The 18,377-nt window shown below is 45.7% G+C and overlaps 1 protein-coding gene across 1 annotated transcript in view; it reads right to left on the bottom strand.

The window, feature by feature from the left end:
- hook3 (hook microtubule-tethering protein 3) overlaps positions 1 to 18,377 on the bottom strand; it is a 45,822-nt gene that overhangs the window by 1,198 nt on the left and 26,247 nt on the right. The window contains exons 11-24 of the mRNA XM_056458907.1: positions 14,896 to 15,059; positions 13,981 to 14,121; positions 13,702 to 13,903; positions 12,838 to 12,948; positions 11,453 to 11,537; positions 11,077 to 11,146; positions 10,856 to 10,996; positions 8,331 to 8,418; positions 5,420 to 5,454; positions 5,220 to 5,302; positions 4,832 to 4,932; positions 3,643 to 3,747; positions 3,451 to 3,522; positions 463 to 587 (exon numbers count right to left, since the gene is read on the bottom strand). Coding sequence (XP_056314882.1) covers positions 463 to 587; positions 3,451 to 3,522; positions 3,643 to 3,747; positions 4,832 to 4,932; positions 5,220 to 5,302; positions 5,420 to 5,454; positions 8,331 to 8,418; positions 10,856 to 10,996; positions 11,077 to 11,146; positions 11,453 to 11,537; positions 12,838 to 12,948; positions 13,702 to 13,903; positions 13,981 to 14,121; positions 14,896 to 15,059 — 1,523 coding nt within the window. The remainder of the gene's footprint in view (positions 1 to 462; positions 588 to 3,450; positions 3,523 to 3,642; positions 3,748 to 4,831; positions 4,933 to 5,219; positions 5,303 to 5,419; positions 5,455 to 8,330; positions 8,419 to 10,855; positions 10,997 to 11,076; positions 11,147 to 11,452; positions 11,538 to 12,837; positions 12,949 to 13,701; positions 13,904 to 13,980; positions 14,122 to 14,895; positions 15,060 to 18,377) is intronic.

The following is an 18,377-nucleotide window of genomic DNA, read 5'->3' as shown; positions in this document are numbered from 1 at the left end:
TAACGATGGAGACGTGGGCCCCGCTGACCCCGTCTGCTAATTTAGATGTATTTAGTCATCAAATGAGCTCATCAGTTCATTAATTGTGCAAAAATAATGAGTCTGGATGTGTTTTGATCATTAGTGTGTGTGTGTGTGTGTGTGTGTGAAGCGTTACATGTGTGACGTCAGCTGAGAGTCTGAATTAAGGCATCAGGAATGAATCAACAACACAAACAAACACACAATCATCGGCGGGAAGCTTCTGAAACACCACGTGTCTCCCTCACTGCATAGATATCTGACAGGAACTCTAGATACTGCTCAAAGAAAAGCTCAGAGAGAGTGTGTGTGTGTGTGTGTGTGCGTGTGTGTGTGTGTGTGTGTGTGTGAAAGCAGCGCTGATACTCTTGGTAAGACTGTAACAGGAAGAGTGGGCGGAGTCAGCGTGGTGATTGGCCGGTCCGGCAGGTGCTGCTCTACCTGGCGGCGGTCTGCTGATACGCCCGTCTGGAGCTGGTGGCCTGCCTCTGACGTGCCAGGAAAGACTGACCGGAGCCTGTGCTGGCCAGACGGTCCTCGGCAGCCTTCTTCTGGAGAGCCATACCCTGCACACACACACACACACACACACAGGTCAGTCTGGTGTGTATCTCTGTGATCTACCCTAACGCAGCTCTGCTGGTGTGTTCTGCTCTTAAAGAGACAGTGTCCCCTAATATGAGGGCTCTACACTCTTCAGAGTCTCTGTCTTCCTCTGAACACAACAGAAGATCATGTGCTGAACGCTGTTTCTGCTGTGGGTGTAAACGTCTGCTTCTGCAGCGCTCTTCACATTATATCTCTGCGCTCGACAGAAGACAGAAACTCCCAGAGGTGTAGAGGGAGACCTGAGGGAGAGGAGCTGCTCACGCTGAGCTGAGCTGTGCCTTTAAACTGGACTGAGGGGCACTGCAGAGCAACAGCACCACCTACAGGCGCACACACACACACACACACACACCACCGAGTGTCTTCTGGTTAGTTACATGTGTATATTCTGTTTAACTGTGTGTGTGTGTGTGTGTGTATCTGAAAAGCACGCACGCACGCACGCACACACTGCAGCTCTGAGTGTGTCTAATCTCAGTTTGAGAGTGTAATCATGAACACAATCCCTGCTGTATGATCAGATGGAGATTCACTGATCCCTCGATCCCACACACACACCCTTCAGCTCATCCAGCGTGACCAGCATGGCTCATAAATATCAACACAGTAATGATGAGGATGATGATGATGATGATGATAACTCACACCGCATCATATAAACAGAATACAGCGGTGGTCTCACAGTGCCTCTACAGGTCTGTTATGAACTCTGATTAAGCCTCTTTAACATTATTAATAGGCTACGATGAGAAACGTCACGTGTGTGTGTGTGTGTGTGTGTGTGTGTGTGTGTGTGTGTTCAAACACACTATTAGTATTTAAAGGAGACCCGTCCTGCCCCTTTGTGTGAGCTGTAAAGTGCATCTCTATGGAGCTAATATTATGCCAAAACTATCTGAATCTGAATTGTGTTCATATGGAGTGTTGACACTTTAATAAATCTGAATCTTTATATGATGTTCAAAATGATTTGATCTTCATAACCTGAATATTGAACATCTGAAGTTTAAGACAGCTGAGTTGTTCAAGGCTGAATGGTTTATAGACGTGTTGTCACACTGTTTGATGTTCTGAATTAATATCGGGTTTATTAAAGCAGTTTCAGATGTTGAAGATGAAGATATCCAGAACATGCTAACTCAACATGCTAACACTCACATATTCAGCAGAAAGCAGGTCAGGGGTGATCAACAGGGAAGAGTAGACCATCACTGAAAAGTCCAGCTAAGCATTTTGGCCAATCACAGAGCTGCGTGAGTTTACTGGTGTATGTGAGGCTCAGGAGGACACCATTCTTCTGCTAACTGACCATCAGGCTTAGCTATTTTCAGTAGAGTGTGTAATAAACATATACAAGCTCCAGTGAACCAAATCCATATATTTAATTCAATCACATCTCATTGGTTAATCAATTTTATTTCGGTTTTTGGTGTTTTGAGGGATAAAGAGCTGACTCTGACCTATACTGTAACCTCTGATGGGTTATTTCAGCAGACACTGGGCTCTTACACGTTTATCAAGCTCTTTCCAGGTGTATTTTCAAACTGTTCCAGCATTTTACAGCTGTGGTGAATGATATATCTGCATGCACTTCTTCATCTAATGATATAAGATGCTATTCATTACAATATTCTATAGTACAGCACAGCAGATAGTGTAGTGTTTTAAGGAAAATGTTTGATGTTTGCTCAACACTGAATCGCTGCCTTTTAAATATCATCTATTCTCATCTAAGATGTCTTATTTAACCTTACATTATTTATTTGAATGATCTGAATTTACATATTTAAAAATATCACATCATTTTGGGCTAAAATACATTGAAACCAAAATGTCCAGTAGGTGGCGCCAAATCTCTCTCTGTCACTGAATTGTTCATTAAGATTCATTTGAATCGACTCATTTATAAATGAATTAAGTGACTCACTATAATGACTCGCTCAGAGATGTTTTGTTAACCTCATTTGTTACGTGCTTTAAACTGTTTCCGATGGTTACAACATAAGAGGCGTCTGTATTGTTGTGAACGGTGTTCAGGGAAAGCCACTTGAGTTTTAACATCATGTTTATTTTAGGAGACCAAAACTGAAAGCAGACTTCCCCAAACTTACAGCTGAACATCCTCTCTGTGCACTTACACGAGGACACTCAGATATTTGAGGCTGCTTTAATAACTGTTTAAAGCTTTCAACTTCAAGCCAGCAATCATGAAGCAACAGCCTCCTTAAATTTCAGATGTTCAATATTCAAGTTATGAAGTTTAAATCATTTATAACATCATATAAAGAGTCAGATTTATTAAAGTACTACTGTCAACACTCCAAATGAACAACTCAAATTCAGATTGTTTTGGCATAATATTAGCTCCATACTAGCACCTGTGCTGTCTCTAGAGCACAGGTGTCAAACTCAGTTGCTGGAGGGCCGCAGCTCAGCACAGGTTATCTCCAACCCTGATTACACACACCTGATCACACTAATGGGGTCCTTCAGGCTTGTGTGAGACCTGCAGGTCAACTGTGTCAGAGCAGGGTTGAACCTAAACTGTGCAGAACTGCGGCCCTCCAGGAACTGGATTTGACACCTGTGCTCTGATGAGAGTGTGTGTGTGTGTGTTTGAGTCTGAGCTGAGAATAACACACAGATAATGTTCTCCAGCTCTCTGAAACTGACCTGTTCAGGCATTGATCCTAATCCTAATGCAAATGAGATTGTGCTCTTATTAGAAGAGGGCAAAGCATAAAGTGCAGTAGGGTCATGTGATCAGTGTTGGTCATGTGATCAGTACAGTCGGGTCATGTGATCAGTGCTGATACGCACCATGTTGTACCAGGCAGACACGATGAGCTTCTCCTCCTGATCCCGCTGAGACTTTGTCTTGTCGTATTCCTTCTGCACACACAACAGCACAGCACATGAGCAGACTGTGTGTGTGTGTGATGTCATATGTTGATGACGTGTGTGTGTGATGTCATATGTTGAAATGTGTGTGTGTGTGTGTGTGTGTGAGACCTCGAGTGAGTGCAGCATCCTCTCGCGCTCCTGCAGCTGGTTCTTCAGAGCCTGAACCTCTGGAGCGGAGCCCTGATTCTGCTTGGGGTCCAGCGTACGAATGACCTACACACACACACACACACACACACACACACACACCTCATGATTATCATCAGCATTAGGGATGTAACGCTTCACCTGACTCACGATTGGAGACGATTCACGATTCAGTCGTGATTTATTAACTCAATCATTTGAAACTAGTTTAAGGTGAGCAAGAGCTCTTCATGCTCATCTTCAACGCTGCTCATTTCTGCTAAATAACACGTTTTCTGCCATGATGACATTATTATTATAAAAACAGAAGAAGAACAGAAACTACAGAAGATTGATGATGTTTAATCAGGGATATCAGCAGATCTGTGTGTGCAGGCATTAGCTGAGCTCTCTGCACATCTCCCCTGCTAACTCCTTCACTGAGGACGGAGACGGCTGCTGTGTGAGAGGAAAGCCTTTCCTAAAGCAGAGAGCAGAGCGCAGTGTGTGTGCAGAGGTTTACACACTGACTGATGACACAGAGACATGAGCTGAACACCATGATGATGGAGGAGCATCATTAATATTACTCGTATAATTACTGAGTGTGAGGATCAGTGTGGTACACTTCAGAAGACATCATCCTCAACAATAATCAAGGGAATGACATCTGATGCGGTACAGAGTCTGTTGTTGTATTAGAGATGAGTTATATTGATTATATATATTATTGACATAATGCTTTCAGTGTGTTATAACAGCTCGTCAGCCAGTGATAAGCACAGTGATTAGGCAAATCTAACGTTAAAGTGAGCGGCGTTCATCTGACAGCTCCATTAGAGATAGCACCCTCCCAATGGATACTGGAGAAGACCAAATGACCAAACATCCAGCCACAAATATACAGCTATCTCACTGAAACTCCAAGTGTCTTTACAGGAGAGAAGGTAAAGATCTACAAGTGTTTAGATGCCTTCAGTGTTGTTCTGTGTGGTCATGAGCAGGAACATCCATGATGAGCAGATTCAACACTATGTAGAGCTAAACACAGAGGTTCTGTTCACTACAGCCCTAACCAGCACACAACACACACATCATACAACATTACACACACATCTCTCTCTCTCTGTCTGTCTCTCAGTGATATGCGAGTGTGTGTGTGTTTGCGTACGCTCTTGGCCTTCTCCAGGTATTTCTTGTAGCGCTCCTCCATCTGCTTCATGTCCTCGTCCTTCTTCTTCAGCGCGTCCTCCAGCTCTTCAATCTTCTGGGCTGAAATATCCAACAGGCTTCATTACACATGTTCACACACACACACACACACACACACACACACACACGCTCACACACGCTCACACACACACACACACACACGCTCACACACACACACACACACACACGCTCACACACACACACACGCTCACACACACACACACGCTCACACACACACACACGCTCACACACACACACACGCTCACACACACACACGCTCACACACACACACACACACACACACACACACACACACACACACACACACGTGATCCATTGAGCCTCACCCCCACAGGTGTGTTTGTTCTCCAGATCGTCCACCATGGCACTCTTCTTCTGGAGTTCATTACTGACGTCTCTCAGCTTCTCTCTGCACACACACACACACACACACACACACACACACACACACACACACACACAGACGTCACTACTGATCAATAATCAATGATCAGTGTCTCTATCAGTGTGTTCTGCTGATACTCACAGATGCTCCTGACACTTCCTCTTCATCAGCACCATCTGCAGGAGACACACAGGAGTTAAACACACACACGCACACACACGCACACACACACACACACACACACAGTGCAATAATGTTCATAGCAAACACTGCAGCGCCACCTGCTGGATGTGATACACTCATTTACACACACACACACACTCATTCAGATATAAAATGCACACACACTCTCAGATACACCCCGGTATAATCAATGATCCTGCTGATCCTGACAGGTACATGTAAGTAATCGGCTTTTCATCTCGTATTACACCTGAGCAAATAATTAAATGCTGCAGTCTATTTAATTGATTATATTTTAATTACATTACTACATCGATGCTGTGAAAGCAACTGTGTAAAATGGAAAAGTCACATTACCCGTTCACCGGAAGTTTATCAGTATGGGAGAAGCTCTAGCTCTGCATATCCCCTATTGCATAACAATAGCCGCTCTTCTAGGAACAGTTCGGTATGGTTACAGTTGTTTCTCCACTGAGCCTGGAACAACGCAGCACGATAACAAACCGCTCTCAGCACAGAATTCTGCAAGAAATAAACTGTGCCGATAGATTCTGTGTGTCAGGGCTCGAAATAAACCTTAATACTTGTTAGCACCGCTGCTCCCAACTTCAAATAATTAGGAGCACCAGAAAAATTGTATGAGCACCACCATACTGTATATTAGGGGATTTATAGTATATGAAAACAACATCAGTCAGGACTAACAAAAACCAGAAACAATCATCTAACTAATGCTGCGATGACTTATTGATATTTATGCAATAATTCCAAAATGAATGTCTAATAATTATGAAATATTAACGATGATGACAATAATGCTTATAATTAATTAGATTTCTCATGATCATGCTGCCCTGAATGTGTGTTATCTGCTATATAAAGTCCTCCTGTTACATTATGAAAAATACATTTACGGTTTGCATCAAACAAGAATGAAGCATTGCAGTAAAGAATATTTATTCTGCACTATTGTTTTATATGCATGTCAGTTTAATAAATAATATTCCTGCTAACAATGAAACGTAAGATTATAATAAATCCTTCAATTCAAGGCTGAAAGCTGCAGAGCAGTCATCAGTAACTAAACAGAAGAATAATGTACATCTCAAACAGGAACGGACAACAGAAAGGAGGAAAAGTCTCACTTCTGTCACTCTTTAAAGGTTTGGGTTTGGGTCATTGTAAATCCTCAGTCTCAAGATGAGCTGATCTTCATTTCTCTGTGTTAGTGGGACAGCAGGCCAGTATATGAGCGGGGCAGAGCAAGATTCTCACGATGACCACCGGCGCAATACAGTTCTTTGTTATGAGCCACAGATTCACTGTAAACATAGTCGAGCTGAGCTTCTTTGGCGATGATGTGTTCAGTGTTAGATTTCACATTTAGCGGACATTTGAGCTGAACACGCAGTGAACGCAACACATCGAGATTCAGGCACCTTCTCTGAAAACACTCGACTGATCTCGGCGGCTCTGTTGATAAGCTACCACCAGTGTTGCCAGATATAGCGGACTTTTTCCAGCCTAAAAGATGTCCAAAACCCACCCCAAAACATCCAAAATATCAGATGAATATTGTATTTAATTTAATTGATTTAAGTGGAAATTAGCCTAGTTACTTTAACGTCATAACCATACAGCAATCAACACCAGCAGAACCACAACAGAACCGGATCACACTGAAACTCACACACACACTGCCATGTGGAGTTTTAAATGGTTTTGGACATGATTAGGTGCTGCTTATCAATCAGACAACACTTCCATGTTTGTTCTTGCTGTCAATAGTGGGAAAAATGATCCATAATGGTGAGATGAGCCTCGCGGCTGTTGCCAACTACAGGCCTAAGCCAGTCTTTAAAGATCCTCCAGCCAGAGGTCTGAAACCTGCATTTCCCCATGTTTTAATTTAATTAATGAACGAAAGCGAGCTCTTCACATGATATCGCTCAGCTCCTACACTCAACATGTACATAAAAACACACTGATGTCAGAATAAAGGCCTGCGCTCAACACACACTGAACATTTCTCTTAATCACATCTGCTCGAAACTTTATACCTCATCAGATGACTTTACTACTCTTTAATGCCCTTAATTTGGGCTAATTTCATTTACTACCCCGCGGACACCCTGCACACACACACACACACACAAACACACACACACACTGCTGCGCTGGAGTCTGCATTCATGAGCCGCTGCACATCAGACCAGCAGGAGAAGTCAGACTGATGGAGGACACATGCTGAACACACCTGAGTCAGAGTGTGTGTGCGTGCGTGTGTGTGTGTGTTGCGCATGCCATCAAACAGGCCGAGCTGTCAGAGAGCTGCACGATGCTTCACTGTACTTACAACAGACTGAGAGACATTTGATGGACAGACAGAAGAGAGATCAACAGACGCCTGTCACACACACACACACACACACACACACACACACACACACACACACACACACACACGCACACGCACACGCACACGCACACACACACACACACACACACACACACAAGGATCAGATGAATGTGTCAGACTACAGTAACACACACACACACACACACACAGAGTGCAGACAGACATCATGATAAAGCATAAATCCAGCATGATGGAGGAAAGTTGAAGAGTGTGAATGAGTGAATGTGTGTGTGTGTGTGTGTGTGTGTGTGTGTGTGATGCTGAATGTCAGTCATTCTGTATTGTAGTGTCTGGCTTTGATCTGGTCTCTGTGACTCCGCCCACTGCTGGTTTCTCCAATTATATTTCAGCACTCCGGGTTGCCAGATGGAGGAAAACACAGTCATGAAGCCTCTCAGTGTGTGTGTGTGTGTGTGTGTGTGACCCCGTGCGCTGCTGAACATTACTCACATCATCTGCTTTAGATCCGTGCTCCTGGAGAGACTTCTGCAGCTCCTCCACCTGTGACTGACCCTCCAGCAGACGCTGATTAGCCCTCCTGACACACACACACACACACACACACACGCACACACACACACACACACACACACACACAAACACAACAACTAGTCAGTACATCACACACACCTGTTTTCCATCTGTCTGCAGCAGGTGCAGTAGGTGCTCTGCCAAAACGGTAACCGCATATTGTCTTTAGACGGCGGGGAGGGACTGTGTTTCGAAGCCACGCCTCCTGAAATCACGAGCGCGCGCACTGCGACACGACAGCAAATAACCCACTAGTACATGTCATTCACAGTTAGTAATGTAGTCAGTGTTCAGCCAGCGGCGTGCAGGAATTACACTCATTACTGAGCCATACTGACAGGCTTTCCCAATGTGAATATAAGAGCAGCTTCAGCTCAGTAAAGCAGGCCAGGGGGAATAGTGCTGGATGATTTCAGTCTTCTGCCTCAGCCAGAATATAAAAACACATATAAACACATCTAGATCATTTAATCAGTACTGTTGGACTGTGAAGAGACTTAACCAGCACAACAGCACATGTTTCTGAAGAGCATCACCTACTGCAGCTTTAAGCTATGCTTTTAATAGAAATAAATGATGAATCTTATTTGTTCCTAATGATAAATCCTGTAATAAATCAGTATTTTAAGGTGAGTTATATTCTGCTGCTCTGTGTGTACATTGTTTAGTATGGTATACAAGTGCTTTAATCTGCAATAATAACCGGCTGGATGTACATTATCCTGATTATTACACGACTACTGGCCACTAAACTAGACAACACATTGATCTGAGCTGTAATAATTTACTAGCTGTTTAATTAAACACGATGCTTGCAGAAGGAAAAACAACTTGATGCAATAATTACTGTTATTATTCAGTGGTTGTTTTTAAATGTGCTTCATAAATAAATATCGTCTTGTGTTGCGGTTTATTAAAATCTTGAAGCAAATGTTTTGGTGCATTAAAAAGGGTGGTTCTGATGAGCACCTGACGAGCTAATTAAACAACAAAGAAATGTGAAATGTGAATGCTTGAAATGTCATTGAATGCAGGAGTTAAACCTCATAATTACACAGAAAATGAGGAGAATGACTGTGCGCTCACACCGAAAGCAGCAAGAGCGTCAAAGTAGCCGGAAGTCATTCATTTTCAATGAGAGCCGGCGGAGATAAGCGGCGAGGCGTGTCTTCACCGGTGTGGGCGTCGAGGAGAGTTGAAATCAAGTCAACTTTATTGTAATGAGCTATGACCCGGTTCAGCAGCAACCAATCAGAATGAAGAAGTCCACCGCTTGAGCGGAGTTCAGAGAACACAGAGCTGTGACCTTTGGTTCTGAACACAGTAGTTCCCCAGGGTTTATATAATGTGAACGGCATCTGCGCTGATGTTAGTCTGTTTTTATTATTCTAGAGGTCTCCATAATCCTGGACCTGGCCGTATCCTGAGCAGCTGCTGTGGTGGTCATGGAGAGTGTGAGACTGATCCCTGTAAGACCTCAGAGACAGACGAGTCCTCGCATTGATCCTGAAGGGTCAGCCAGAACACCAGCCGGTGACCTCTCCCACCTGCAGCTTCTCCACGATGGACGTCCAGCGCTCCCCGGCGCCTAGACTGCAGCTCTGCACAAGATGTTTGTCCAGAGGAGAAATGGTCGTGCTGAACTGAGTCTGGTTTCTCTCCAGGTCTTTTAATTCTTCACTTTTGCCAATTGGTGAAGTTTTTTCCCTCTCCGCTGTCGCCACTGGCTTGCATGGTTCAGGATCTGTAGAGCTGCGCATCGTTGGATTTGCTCTTCAGTATTTGGACTCTCAGTAGTGATTATTAAACCACACTGAACTGAGCTCAACTCTGAAAACTAAACTACACTGTTTACATTTACTATGATCTTCTATGTGAAGCTGCTCTGAATCTACACTGTAAAAGCGCTGTACAAATAAAGGGGAACTGTAAAAATGTTTTTGATTATCGCTGGATTTTCAATTATTTGCCATGTTTTCTTACAGGAACGTGCATTAAACAAGTTACTGATGTGCTTTAATGTTATATATGTACATATTTATCTTTAAAAAGCAGGAATCTCATGCGACAGTACAGAACAGTGTTGCTGCTTCAGGATACTGGATAATTAAGTGGAGCAAAGCCACAGCACACGCTACTCGACCCTCATTGTTAAATGAATTTGATAAGAAGTGTGCAACATCTTCACACTAGAGCACATGTTTAATGGGGGAATGGAGCTGATATGATATGCTGGAACGGCCTCTTTAAAGAGATCAGTGTAGGGAATCTTGACGCTCTCGCCGCCGGAGCTGAAGGCAGACGGGTTGTCGCCAGGGCAGACAGAGTGACCTCCGGAGTGAACGCACAGTAACTGCAGAAAGGCCCACTTTTAGAGAAAACAGAAGCAACCCTGCCTACAGGTCTGCAGACACACGCACACACACACACACACACACACACACCTGTTCTCCATCTCCAGCTCGCTCTTCCTGCTGTTGGCGTCCTCCAGGAGACTCTGCAGGAGAGCGATCTGCTGGTTATCAGAGCCGTCCTGCGCCAGCTTCAGCATCTTATTCTCATGCTGGAGGCGGATCATGCGCTCGCTGCAGGAACACACACACACCGGTAAACACACACACACAGCTGACCAACACATCTGTCACACACACTCCACTTAACCCACCGGATCTCAGGTGTGACGATCTCTGCTGCCAGCGAATCAGACGGCTCGTTACTGCCCAGCGGAACCAGACCTGGAAACACACACACACACACACACACACACACACACACATTTACACACACTTGACAGTTTCTAAACCGTCATGAGTTTCTGTCTTCTGCTGAACACAAGAGAAGATACTCTGTAGAATGTTCAGCCACAGCAGGAGCTCAAATACAGTTTCCTGCAGATTCTCCAGAAGATCTTCACTAGTGTTCACACACACACACACACACACACACACAGGTTTATAACGAGTGTACATTAATGACAGAATCTTCATGTGTGTGTGTGATCCGTGTCTTTTCAGTGGAGTGTATGAGAGGTGTGTGTTCACCTGCTGTGAGCTGCGACTCCTGCGCTTTAACACACTTCAGCTCCTCGATGGTCTCCTTCAACGAGTCTCTCTCCGTCCTCATGCGCTGCACACACGCACACACACACACACGCACACACACACACCTCATGAGTATCTCACCAGCCCTTATACTGTGTGTACAGCACTCTGATTTTGCTATCATTTATGGCGGGGCCATCAGTCATTCAGGGCGGGGCTATATCAGTCGTTTAGGGTGGGGCCATCAGTCCTTTAGGTCAGGGCCATCAGTCATTCAGGGCGGGGCTATATCAGTCGTTTAGGGTGGGGCCATCAGTCCTTTAGGTCGGGGCCATCAGTCGTTTAGGGCGGGGTTATCAGTTGTTTAGGGCGGGGCTATCAGTCCTTTAGGGTGGGGATTTCAGTCATTTAGGGTGGGGCTAAAAGTCGTTTAGGGTGGGGTTATCAGTCGTTTAGGGTGGGGCCATCAGTCCTTTAGGGCGGGGCCATCAGTCCTTTAGGGCAGGGCCATCAGTCGTTTAGGGCGGGCCTATCAGTAGTTTAAGGCGGGGCTATCAGTCAATTAAGGCGGGGCTATCAGTCAATTATGGCGGGGCTATCAGTCATTTATGGCGGGGCTATCAGTCATCTAGGGTGGGGCTATCAGTCATCGAGGGTGGGGCTATCAGTCATTTAGGGTGGGGCTATCAGTCATCTAGGGTGGGGCTATCAGTCATCGAGGGTGGGGCTATCAGTCATCGAGGGTGGGGCTATCAGTCATTTAGGGTGGGGCTATCAGTCATTTAGGGCGGGGCTATCAGTCATTTAGGGCGGGGCTATCAGTCATTTAGGGTGGGGCTATCAGTCATTTAGGGCGGGGCTATCAGTCATTTAGGGTGGGGCTATCAGTCATCTAGGGCGGGGCTATCATTCATTAAGGGTGGGGCTATCAGTCATCTAGGGTGGGGCTATCATTCATTTAGGGTAGGGTTTTCAGTAATTTAAGGCAAGGCTATCTTTCCTCCAGGGCGGGGCTATCAGTGGGTCTCGTTTCTGCTCTACTTTCATCCATTCCTCAATCTTCCTCCATTTTGTTAGCAACGCTCGTCTTTCAAAAATAAGCCAATCAGTTGCCAGACAACTAATCCTGCATTCATTCCTTATTTCAGGACTGTCTCAAATGGATGTACATCACGATATGGGGAAAAGGATAATCTTAACCATTTCATGAGGACTTTAAGACCATTATGAATGACTCTTCAGACTTATACTGAGCTAATCACTACACCAGACATCTGTTCTAATGTCCCGAGTGGCCCAAAATAATTATACTTGAACTGAGGACCACACAGATCTATCTCTGTCTGCGTCGCTCGATAACAGGTAGAGAAGCAAGAGTTTCTTACGTCCTTCTCCTTCTGCAGAGAGTCCACCTTCTCCTTCATGCGCTTGTACTCAAACTCCATCTTATCAGCCTTCTTGGACTCCTCTGAGAGTTTATTCTGGAGCTCCACCACCTGAAACAGCAGACAAGAGGTGGTGTAGTCAGTGCTGGTCAGGTGTGTGCATGTGTGCTTCATGCTTCAGTCAGTCTATGGAGACTCCCTACAACTCCACATCTATAATCCTCTTAGTCTATGCTGACATTATCTTCAGCAGCTCAAACACTCTAATGGCTGATGGACAGACGGCTGCTTCTCACTCAGGGCTGCTGTTTATGCTAATGAGATGGAGAGATGGCCACTAACTAAACTGTGTGTGTGTGTGTGTGTGTGTGTGTGTGACCTGTCTCCTGTAGTTCTCCTGCATGTGTGTGTGTGTGTGTGTGACCTGTCTCCTGTAGTTCTCCTGTGTGTGTGTGAGACCTGTCTCCTGTAGTTCTCCTGTGTGTGTGTGTGTGTGTGTGACCTGTCTCCTGTAGTTCTCCTGCGTGTGTGTGTGTGTGTGTGTGACCTGTCTCCTGTAGTTCTCCTGCGTGTGTGTGTGTGTGTGTGTGTGACCTGTCTCCTGTAGTTCTCCTGCGTGTGTGTGTGTGTGTGTGTGTGTGTGTGTGTGTGTGTGACCTGTCTCCTGTAGTTCTCCTGCGTGTGTGTGTGTGTATGTGTGTGTGTGTGACCTGTCTCCTGTAGTTCTCCTGTAGTTCTCCTGCGTGTGTGTGTGTGTGTGTGTGTGCGTGCGTGCGTGCGTGTGTGTGTGACCTGTCTCCTGTAGTTCTCCTGTGTGTGTGTGTGACCTGTCTCCTGTAGTTCTCCTGCGTGTGTGTGTGTGACCTGTCTCCTGTAGTTCTCCATCTGCGCGCGGGCGGTGTTGGCCTTGCGCAGCTCCTCCTCCAGGCTGACGGTGTTCTGCATGTCTCTGCTGTTCTTCTCCTCCAGCAGCTTCACCTGTCTCCGCAGGTCTCCCAGATCCTCCAGCTTCTTCTTATAGGCCTCCACCTGCGCCTCCAGCTTCGACACCTTGTCTGAGGAGTGTCTGACACACACACATGCAGCGTCAGCACACGCGCACACATACACAACACCTGTCCATGACCCCCGCTGACCCCTGACCTCAGCACGTCCATCTCGTCCTTCAGAGACTGAGCCTCCTCCGCCAGAGAGGTCAGATCCTCATTCTGACCTTTAACCTCCAGCAGCTCCTTCTCCAGCTCCTCACAGCGGATGCGGTAATCATCCTTAGCAGCCTCCAGCCTGACACACACACACACACACACAAACACACACACACACAATATTTTAAATACTGACTTCAATATGTCATGATAAAGCAAATAACGTGTGTGTGTGTGTGTGTGTGTGTGTGTGTCATTTGTTTCCTCCTGTTTGCTGATACATGGTCCGACCCGGGACTCAGAGCCCATGGTGTGACGTAACCTGTGAGTGTGTGTGTGTGTGTGTGTGTGTGTGGGTGTGTGTTACAGCACCAGCAGCAGCACTGGACACACACACACTGGGACATCCGTGCTGAGCAGATACACTGTGCCTCACACACATTCCCCCGAGTGCTCGGTGTGTGTGCTGACTGTCCGGGGCATGTGTGTGTGTGTGTTTTATTGTGGGTCCCAGGTGCCCGTGTGTGTGTTTGTTCTTCAATCTCAGGTGCCCGTGTGTGTGTGTGTGTGTGAGTGCCCGTGCCCATCAGCAGAGGTGTGCCCGGTGGTCAGTGTTTACCTCCACTGGGGCAGCGTGGGCACAGGGCTGAGGAGACCCCACGCCAGCTGGAGCGGCAGAGAGCGGTACTGCCAGCTCAACTCACACTCATCCAGAGTGCTCATCCTGCCACACACACACACCGGCATTACCACTGATGCCCAGCACACACACACACTGACCCCACAACTGACCCCAGCTCAGTCAGTGCTAGGGATGGGTACTGAAACTCTGTACGTTATCAGTATGGGTGCTGGATTATAGTATGGATCAGCTCTGCATTTACTAATAGAGCCTATGAACAGCTGTGTGTACCTGAAGGTCTCCTCCTGCAGTTGCTCCAGCTGTGTCTGCAGCTGCATGTGTCTGCGTCCCGCTGGGCTGTTCAGATCCTCGATGGAGTCGGACTGGTTGAGCCGCTCCATCAGAACCTGATTCTCTGCCAGCAGACTGCTCTTCTCCTCCTGCAGCGCCGCCACCTGCACACGCACACGCGCACACACACACACACACACACACACACACACACACACACACACACACACACACACACACACGAGAGAGAGAAATCATGAGACGAGGAACAAGTGTGTGAGAAGATGTGTGTGTTTGTGTGTGCATGAGTGTAAATTAATGAGTGTGTGTGAGTGAGTGAGAAGTGTGTGTTAGGCAGACCCTCTAGTCTTTCGTGATTCCAACACGAAATCAACACAAAGTCGCACATTTTTGCGATTGTGTAAAATTCTTAATTAAAGAAACAATAATGGTAAAAAATGTCGATAATCTGCTAATACGGCAGTTCCAGACCATATAATCACGTTATACTGGGTTCAGTTTATCGTTTTACGTGACTTCTAGACATCGCATACGCAGCGCACGTGATGTATTTAAGCGTCACTCGAATAATGATGTCTCACCTGCGCCCGCACAATTATTACATCACATGGAGGGGGGGGGGGGGGTGTTTTGCAGTGAGCAGACGCAGGTGAAGCGTTAGAGATGTACATGTGAAGTCAATGCAGAGATGCGATTAGCCGTGCTGTGGTGTGAATTGGCCGTTTTGTGCGTTTGACGCGCTTCACACTGCAAAAGAAAGCGGGAAACATCTAACAAGCGGAGCAGTGGAACAGACTGATGGAGATTGGTTCCGCTGGACGTGACCCAGTTGAAGGACATTATTACTGCTGTACATGTATGGCTGGTGTTACGCTGTGTGTTAAATTGATGAAGGATTTGGTTTAACTCTTTCCCTGCAGTTACCGAGAGAAAACGCTTCCCTGCCACTGACGAGTTTCTGTGTTTTAGGTGTATTACGGTAGAGATTACCTGAGTGAGGTACATGATGTCATGATAAGAGTTCTACAACCTTCCTTTGGCTTAATCTCTACTGTTTTACATCTCGACAACAGACCAGAATACACAAGCTTGATTTTTATGATCTGTCACTGTGTCAGATTGCACATCTTACACAGTAGGCTACCTGCTGTGCTAAATAAGAGATATATATATATCATATTTTATTCTTGCGTGTGTATATATCTATATATATAATTATTTAGTCACAAAATTGTCCACAAATTTCTAGGAATTACCACCACAAAATCTGTCAGGTTATCACCAAACAATCGGGAAAAACTAGGGGGTCAGGTTAGGGTTAGGGGGTGAGGTATTGTGAGTATAAATGTGTGTTAGCATGATCATGAATGAGTGTGTGTGTGTGTGTGTGTGTGTGTGTGAACTCATTTATGTGTATGAGAGAGTGTGTGTGCACATCAGTATTCTCTGGATCCTCTAGAAGCTTTAGATGGTCAACGCGCACACACACCCACGTGCGCACACACACACACACACACACAGTAGCATGTGCTACAGGAGAAACTCAGCTGACATCTCGCTCTGTCTATTGGATCTAAACTCTTAAAGCAGATGTACAGACGCAGATATTAAATATACTCAATCCTAGAGGCGTCATGCAGCGCTCTGACACACACACACGCACACACGCACACACGCGCACACGCGCACACGCACACACAAAGCAGCATCAGTCGTGATGGCGCTGCTGCACACTGAGCTGATGATAAACACTGAAGAGCAGATCCAGGAGGACGAGGCGGACACATGGAACATGTGCACAGCTGGTGCTCCTCCAGGAACATGGTTGAGAAACACTGTTATACAGTTTACACACACACAGACGGAGAGGCGCTGTGCTACTCAGGGATGTGCTGAAGCAGACAGCAGTGTAAGAGCGTAGTAAATAAGGCGTTTACCCTCTCCTCCAGATCAACACACTCTAACCTCAGTCTGTCCCGATCCTCCTGCAGGAGATACGCCTGAGGACGCAGCCGAGGAGGACGAGCAGGAGGAGCAGAGTATCAACAACACACACACTCAAACACAAACTACACACTAACACATTATAGAGGAGCAGAGTTTCAACAACACACTCCTCCAGAGGAGGACATCATCAATACACACACTCATTGATCAGCACTGAGGCCTGAAGGGAATCCAACACTGTAAAGCACATCGGGGGAAACTCACTCTATAACCAGAGTAAAGACACACCAGCTCAGGAGAACCACATTCTTCATAGCTCGCTTTAATGATCTGAGATGATTTGGCTGATCCTGGATCTGTTAATCTTGATAACTGATCTTCATGATCTGATGTTCATGAATCAGATTAAAATGTCTGGATGAGCTGATCAGAGATGGCTGTGTGTGTTGTGAAGGACAGATCTATCATCCTCCAAATCATGATCATCATGCATTATTCCTCTAAAATAAGTGGAATATAGTGCATGTCTATCGTCATACACAAACTGTACTAAAGCCATTGTACCTGCCAAAATACGGATCTTAAAATCTTCTGGGAGAATTTATCCGGGGGTGTGTGTGAAGTGTAGAGTGGGGGGGTGGGGGAGTGGAGGTCCGCACGATCTGAAGAGCCATGGGGGGTGAAGGTGCGCGTGAACTGAAGAGCGGGGTGAAGGTGCGTGTGAACTGGAAGCAGCTATGAAGATGATTGCGCGTTGGTGCGCATGGGAACTGAACCAAAAAGCTGAAGGGGGGGAATTCTAGGAGTTTTCCAAAAGACGGAACAATACGGGAGGTGGGCGGGAGACGGGTCTGAAATATGGGAGACTGCTGGGAAAAACAGGAGTGTTGGCAGGTATGATTGAACTCGTTTGTGTCTAAAAAGTTCAGATCAATAAATTTTCTCTTTAAACCACCAGGTGGCAGTCTTTGTCCTTTTATTTCGGAGTGCAGATTGCACAAGTTTTATTAACATATATTTTTAACTGTTGCTATGACAACAACTCTCGGATCAGTTTTGAAGAACGAAACGATCCTGGATGATGTCAAATCGTCAACAACCAAATCCAGCTAATTGAGTAATCCACGTATGAAGAACAGACCCCAGGACAGTGTGTGGAGACCCAGAACACACACACACACACACACACACACACATTTACACACACACACACAGACCTGCGATCTCTATGTTCTACATGTCATATAACACACGAGGGCTGAGTTCAGCTCACTCTCGCTGTGTTCTGCTGCATAATAAGTAGGCCCACACTGAATCTGTGCGTGCAGATTCCTGCAGATTTCTAGCTCATCATTAATTCTGTTTATTTACTTGAGTAAATGTGTGTAAATCTGTATTTAATTAGTTTATAAATTAATTACAGTAATATTATTGACTAATATGCAAATGTTGATCTGATTAATGTACAGTGCAGTGTGTTCAGTCATATTCTCTGTCTTTTAATAGAGATATTA

The sequence above is a fragment of the Danio aesculapii genome, chromosome 5 (genome assembly GCF_903798145.1).
Source record: "Danio aesculapii chromosome 5, fDanAes4.1, whole genome shotgun sequence".
Taxonomy (NCBI): Eukaryota; Metazoa; Chordata; class Actinopteri; order Cypriniformes; family Danionidae; genus Danio; species Danio aesculapii.
This window is presented reverse-complemented; position numbering and strand designations above follow the sequence as displayed.